We start from the raw sequence: 7,292 nt of genomic DNA, 5'->3' as shown, positions 1-7,292 counted from the left end.
TAGGACATTACCGCCACTGGCTGGACGGGGTGAAAATAAAAACCCGTTTTAATTTTATTCAGAAACACATTTTAGTTTTTATTTAATTAAGAAACACAATCAAAATGTAATTTAAACACTTTATACCGTTGTTTTTAATGACAAAAGGGTCATCAGAGCAACTTATACAAATACATACACAACATGTACTTCTTCCCTTAGGAACCTTTTTTCACCCCACATCAATCTCTTCCTTCACCACCACTTTGTTTCCAACGTCCTTATTATATCCTCCATCTTTTCAGTCCTTGTTTGAAAAGCTTTCTCATTTCCATCCAGTTGTTCATGTCCTTGTCTGCTAACCCCTCATGACCTCCAGGGCCACCCTGCAGCTCACACAGGTGTGGGTGTAGTCCTCATCCCCAAGTTTCATCTCCTCATATCGCTTCAGCTCAGAGTCCTGAGTGACCGAGATCCATTCCAAGCACTGACTGCACTGCACACAGACTTCCTTTGTAGGTGGTTGGGCCTCTAGTATGACAAAGGTTCTTCCTTTAATCCCATTGTACTGCAATGCAAACAGAGTGATCAAAGCCCAAGTCAGTTTAAAAGAAAAAATATGACAATATTATTCAGTCTTTAAAAAGACCCATTCCTATGATATTTGATGTACATTACTTCATTTATTGGTAATTTTAGTTGTGACCTGTGAGTCTAAACACGCTCAGCCTCCAACTTACAGGCAGCTTTCTTGGTGAGGTGGAGACAGACTGAGTCCCTCCACAGCGCAGCAGAGACAGGGGTATTTGTCTAGTGGTGGGGTGCTCCTTGCAGCAGAAGCTGAACACACTGGCAGCCAGGTAAACATCCCAGTGATCAGGATGTTCTTTCACCAAATCTGACACCAACCTGTCCAGGTATATGATAAAACATGTATGAAACAAAACACATGCATATTATAACAAGTCAGCTGGGCTAGCATGTCATGTGTTTGGATTCAGTAAACTGACAAAAGATTTTTGCAATCATTACCCAGTTCTATTTAGTACTGATGCGCTTTTTGAAAAATTATTTAAAAGTTAAGCAATGTCTGGATTGCAATGCACTGGTAACAGCACGTGTTTGTTCCAATCAAGTGTCAAACGTGTTTCCGTTGGCGACTTCATTATTCTACAGTAAATTCTTCCAATCTTGCGACTGACTCACTGAACTGTCTTGCAATGATAGAAGGCAATCAACCTGCCACATAGTGCTCTATCCACATAGCCTATTCCCCGTCAGGAGACTGAAAAGATTTGGCATGGGTCATCAGATCGGCACTGGAGCACCAAGTCAAGGTCCAAAAGGCTTCTTGACAGCTTCTACCCCCAAGCCATAAGACTCCTGAACAGCTAATCAAAGGGCTACCCAGACCCCTCTTTTACGCTGCTGCTACTCTGTTTATTATCTATGCATAGTCACTTTAACTCTACCTACATGTACGTATTACCTCAGCTAACCGATGCCCCCGCACATTGACTCTGTACCGGTATCCCCTGTATATAGCCTCGCTTGTTATTTTACTGCTGCTGTTTAATTATTTGTTACTTTTATTTTCTATTTTTTTTACTTATCTTTTACTTAGCACTTATTTTTATTAGGTAAGCATTTCACTGTAAGGTCGTATTTAGGTTGTATTCAGCACGTGACAAATAAAATTCGACTTGATTTGACAAGCAACAAACTATCCATAAGCTTTTAAAATCTAGTGGGTGTGTAGCAAGGTACATTGGAGAACAAACCGGTCTACAAGGGACTTTGTTACTGGATCCAATGACACTCCCAGAGGACGGTAGAATATGAGTTGGCCTGTCAGTTTCTTCAGATCACCCAAAGCCGAGTTGATCTGTAAAATTAAAAAAGAGGGGTACTTAATATTCATGAGATCATTTGGTGCAACATACATTTGGCCATCACAACCAATACAACTGATTTTGTTTTCAGGTGGTGGTACAGTAACGCTAGCATAAATAAATGCTGCACATACTGCATAACAAACTACACAATACCATCTCTATAAACTAACCACAGTATCTCTTACCTCTACAGTCAGCATTACACCCAAACAACACAGGATTCCAACAGGGAAGCCAAAGCGAGAGATGAGGTCAGAAATGATTTGAGCAATCTCTTTACTGGTGCAGGTCTTCATGGGGTAGGCTTCCAACCATTTTGAGTAGTAGTCCATTACAGTTAGTACAAATCTGTGTCCAATTTGGGTCTCTGGAAATGGCCCCTTCACTTCCATTGTCAGCCAATCCCATTTCTCCTTGATCTGGTTCAAATATCATAAAATTATATTTAAAAGGATATAAATGTAAAAAAATGGAAGATAAAAATAATACAAAATGTAATAACCTTGTTCAAATCAAATTGTATTAGTCACATGCGCCAAATACAACAGGTGTAGACCTTACAGTGAAATGCTTACTTACAAGCCCTTAACCAACAATGCAGTTTAAAAAAGAAAAAAAGAAGAAATTAAATTAACCAGTAATTAAAGAGCAGTAGTAAAATAACAATAACAAGACTATATACAGCGGGGTACCAGTACAGAGTCAATGTGGAGACTATATACAGGAGGTACCAGTACAGAGTCAATGTGCAGACTATATACAGTGGGGTACCAGTACAGAGTCAATGTGGAGACTATATACAGGAGGTACCAGTACAGAGTCAATGTGGAGACTATATACAGCGGGGTACCAGTACAGAGTCAATGTGGAGACTATATACAGGAGGTACCAGTACAGAGTCAATGTGGAGACTATATACAGCGGGGTACCAGTACAGAGTCAATATGCGGGGGCACCGGTTAGTCGAGATAATTGAGGTAATATGTACATGTAGGTAAAGTTATTAAAGTGACTATGCATAGATAACAGAGAGTAGCAGCGGTGTCAAAGAGAGGTGGGGGGGTGCAAATAGTCTGGGTAGCCATTTGATTAGATGTTCAGGAGTCTTATGGTTTGGGTGTAGAAGCTGTTTAGAAGCCTCTAGGACCTAGACTTGGCGCTCCGGTACCGTTTTCCGTGCGGTAACAGAGAGAACAGTCTGTCTAGGGTAGCTGGAGTCTTTGACCATTTTTAGGGCCTTCCTCTGACACTGCCTGGTATAGAGGTCCTGGATGGCAGGAAGCTTGGCCCCATGTTTTCTGTTTTCTAGAATAAGCCCGTCTGTCAGAAATCTTACCCTGATTGCGAGCTTGGGGATAAAGATCAGCCCTTGCTTTTGTAAAGCTGAAGGTGGGACCTGAAATTGTCAGGAGAGTTCAGTGATTAAAGCAGGAAATAAAGGTTTGGGGGTATATAAAGCTTTTATACAATGTTGTTGATCATACACACAACTAGCCGTATAAGCCCGTACACACTGTATACACACAACTAGCCGTATATGAGTTTCAATGTAGCCCTCGTTTGAGCCAATCAGGATTGTTTGGTTGCGAGATTGGCACAATCGATCGATTCTGATTGGCCCAATCAGCCTCATAAGAGCTACCACTTACTTCATTTGGTTTATCTTTCACAGCCCAGTCAATACTCTGAAAAAAAATAAAAATAAATAAAGGATACATGAAATATCACCAGAAATGTAAAAACTCCAGATAAGAGCAGACCTGTGTCAAATACTCAAACACAAGGTGCGTTTCACTTAGCTTACCTGGCGTGCAGGCTGGAAAGACAGTGTTCCATTGGTTATTGTACCTAGGCGAGCTAAATCAAGCACACCTCAAGTATTTTGACATGACATGTATTTGACGATTCAAGGTCTGGATAAGTGTGATATGTACTTTGTACCTGTGGTACACAGTAGTCGTCATGGAAACGACTTGGGTGCCATATACTGTGGTTTAAGTAACTGGGAGTCTTCTTCAACCGTGTTGACTCTGCAGAGCTAATGTTTCATTACAAGAACAATCAAGAGAGGGAAATAATGAATTGCTTAATTTCTTCACAACATTGGCTCATAACCTATAGCTCCTACAAACTGTATTGGTTTTGAGTACCACTTTGGCTCAGCTGGTAGTGATGACACATCCTCAGGAACACGATCCTCGGGAAACTGAAATCACAAGTAGAGGTTAATACATAGTTCATTTCATTTGTGAAAGATTGAGAATAAAGTGTGCATCCTAGCCATATCAAAAACAATACAAATGGAAAACTAGTAGGATGACTTGTTTTGTTGTTTTTACTCAGCAAGGTTACTCTTTTCCTCGTTCCCGCTGTTTTCTAAAACAATAAGAACTCAACAATAAAAACACGCCGCTCAAAAGTTCAAACCAACAAAGCCAAAGCATGAGTCAAGTTTTATCATATGTATCAAAATAATAACCATTTTGAAAAAGACCCAGTCAAAAACTTTCAACAGAAAAATACACCTGCATCAATTCACAAATTACCTTTTTTTGGAACTGACTAGGAAAGGAAAATATAGTTGGAATGGCATCATTACGTAAACGAACACCACGTCCAGTTGAGGGTGTTATCAGGTACTTCTCCTCGAAATGCTCGGAACACAGTCTGGAGCTTTTGGTTGGCTTCCAGGCTTTCAGTCTCGTCTGATGGATCCACTTTTTTAGTCTTTTGGCGTCACTCAGCGGAAATCTGATGGCATGAGACAAAGTAAAAAAGAAATAAGTAAAAAGTAACAACATCACAATTTCACAGGGCTCCCGAGTAGCGCAGCGTTTTAAAGCACTGCATTTCAGTACCAGAGGCGTCACTACAAACCCTGGTTCGATTCCAGGCTGTATCAGAAGCGGCCGTGATTGGGAGTCCCATTGGGCGGCGCACAATTGGCCCAGCGTCGTCCAGGTTAGGGTTTGGCTGTCATTGTAAATAAGACTGACTTGCCTAGATAAATAACAGTTAAATAAAATTAAAATAAAATAGCTAATAATGATCAACAGAGATGAGAGGTCCAATGCAGCCATTTTTATCTCAATACCAAAATGATTTCTGGGTAACAATTAAGTATCTTACTTAAAATAAAATGGTCAAAAATAAACTAAAATAGCTCCTTAGCAACGAGCAATTTCTCAAGCAAGAATTTAGCTACGACTGTCTGGAAGGGGACTGAGTGGGGAGGGGACTGAGTGGGGAGGGGAAAACTGAAAAATAGGTTTGGATTCTCTTTCTTATTGGTCTATCAACTAATTTAGCGCCTGGTGACGTCACCAGGCAGGCCAAAACTCCATACCACCAAAACATTTCAGGCAGTCTTTTTCAACAGCTCTTACACTAAAAGGCTAATATCATAATTTTCACAATATTATTCCAACCTTAGAGTGTGGATATCTATATATATATATATATAAAGCATTCTCATATATATATATATATATATATATATATATATATATATATATATATATATATATATATATATACACACACACACACACACACACACACACACAGGAAATCACGTTTTTGATAGTGCTGGACCTTTAAAGCTAATTCAGAGAAAACGGGTGTCCCTGACACTTGTTTTGGTATACAGTTTAGGGATGGGGCTATAAGGAAATGTAACCCCATAGTGCTCTAGATGTAAGGGATGACAGTCCAGGACTCCCTAAAAACATGCCACTTTGATACATGGGACTTTTCGTAGCAGGTTAGGAAAGCTTTCTCCTACCTTGCTACATTAATTCTCCTAATCTGCTACGAAAAAAATCATAGCTGTGTCGAAGTGGCATGTTTTTAGCTAATCTCATGACAGTCCATGACATCAGGGGTGTAATCATTAGACATGCTGTTTTACATCTAAAACCACAGTTTCTCTAGTTAGTACATCTACTGGTAGGTCCCTCTCCGTTTCGTTCCGTTTAAGAATGTTTTGCAAAGGAAACCGTTTACTCCACACGGGAAACGGTTTGCAAAGGGAAAAAAAATTGTTTCTATTGGTCAAATTCAGGTGGTCCCTCCCCGTTTCGTTTGCTTATGTTTGGTTCCTAGTGAATACACCCCATGACGGGTTGAAACACATTTTGAAGTTGTGTTGTTTGTTTACATCGTTGTTTTGTAAACAATGGAGTAATAAAACCTTATATTTTGAGTATTATATAGAAAGACAGTTATGGCTAGCCTAAATATCGACAACAGCCGAATTGAAAAGATCATTGCATTGGACATATTCACAGATCCCTTTATAACATCAGGACTTGTTTGTTTAGCTTTAAGACAAAAACATTTAGTAATAACGTTAGCTATCTAACTAGTTTGTTATGATAAGGTATAATACTATAACATCGAAATTACTGGAAATCTCTCAGGTAGCCTCACAAGATAACGTTATCTTCGCTAGCTGCTAGCTAACTTGTTAGCCAATATCGTGTTGTTAGTCAAATGCTGCAAGCCTTACCTGTGAAGCCTAACTTTTTTGGCACGCAACTGATTATTTTTATCATATGTATCATGTCCTCTATTCTTACAGTTATAAGCTGAACATGACATTTCTGATTTACAAATTGTTGATATTTTCCTCCTTCGTTTGAATTTCTGGCAGACTTGGACGTTGTGTTATGTATGCTGCCTTTCGAAGGTCGGAGTGCGTATTGCACATTTGGTCACCCAACAATAAAAGGGAAAGGTGGAATGGGAAAATCTTAAAATTGCATCACCACTTAACCCTGCACCTATATACTATCCCCAAAAACCTACCAGCCCATCCCACTACTTTCTCCCTAAACGATCCTACACCAGGCTGTCGACCTGGGAGGATGAAACCCCTTCTGTCAAAACTTCCTGTGGATCTTCTGCACTAAAATCTCTCACACTGCTGCTGCAACTACCACATCAATCTGCTGTGATTTCTGCTCCATCAGTGCAGTGCAGTTCATTGCCATGGTTATAAACGCAAGAAAAACAACCTTACTAAAACTCATCTTATCTGGATCGCCTGGGGGTGGCATTTCGGATCCCCAGCTGCATTGTGCACCCCCACAGTTGATACAGTGATTTCTCTGTCCGAACTGTACACTCCATCTGATGATCCTGCATATTTCTCACATCGTGGGATCTCCCTTCTACACAATGCTGCACCATGTCGGAATCATTGGCACCTAAAGCACTGTAGCGGGTTCAGAACATAGACCCTCACAAAATAGTAATAAATATAACCTAATCTGACCTTATCAGGTAGAAACTCTGCATCAAAACTCAACAAGACAGACAGGGCTTGATCATTTTTTTCTTCATTAGTGGTTTTATGACTTGTGGCAAATGAAAAGGTTGTGCAACACTGCCACCAACTGGACGGGGTGGAAAAAA

At 40.0% G+C, this 7,292-nt stretch overlaps 1 protein-coding gene across 2 annotated transcripts; it reads right to left on the bottom strand.

Annotated features, from left to right (window-relative positions):
• Positions 1-46: 46 nt before the first annotated feature.
• On the bottom strand, positions 47-6,582 carry LOC106592686 (uncharacterized). 2 transcript variants are annotated; one of them, XM_014184019.3, is made up of 11 exons: positions 6,385-6,582; positions 4,421-4,625; positions 4,025-4,080; positions 3,816-3,912; positions 3,679-3,690; positions 3,524-3,559; positions 3,211-3,270; positions 2,060-2,293; positions 1,761-1,864; positions 720-888; positions 47-547 (listed from the first exon to the last, which is right to left on the bottom strand). In XM_014184019.3, exons 1-11 carry the CDS (start codon positions 6,474-6,476, stop codon positions 338-340), a joined length of 1,275 nt encoding a protein of 424 aa, XP_014039494.2. In that variant the 5' UTR covers positions 6,477-6,582; the 3' UTR covers positions 47-337. The 2 variants fall into 2 exon arrangements, with proteins under 2 accessions (XP_014039494.2, XP_045545552.1); XM_045689596.2 differs by lacking the exon at positions 3,679-3,690.
• Positions 6,583-7,292: the final 710 nt, after the last annotated feature.

Source organism: Salmo salar, chromosome 11 (assembly GCF_965601325.2).
Source record: "Salmo salar chromosome 11, fSalSal1, whole genome shotgun sequence".
Classification (NCBI taxonomy): Eukaryota; Metazoa; Chordata; class Actinopteri; order Salmoniformes; family Salmonidae; genus Salmo; species Salmo salar.
Note: the sequence above shows the minus strand (reverse complement) of the source record. Positions and strands in the feature narration are given on the sequence as shown.

Excerpts from the sequence above, each read along its gene's own strand:
- LOC106592686 (XM_014184019.3), bottom strand. The coding sequence starts at position 6,476 with ATGTCATGTTCAGCTTATAACTGTAAGAATAGAGGACATGATACATAT. Across the intron at positions 3,271-3,523 it reads TGAAAGATAAACCAAATGAA|GTCCCACCTTCAGCTTTACA; the intron begins GTAAGTGGTAGC and ends TGACAATTTCAG. Across the intron at positions 548-719 it reads CCTCACCAAGAAAGCTGCCT|TACAATGGGATTAAAGGAAG; the intron begins GTAAGTTGGAGG and ends TTTGCATTGCAG.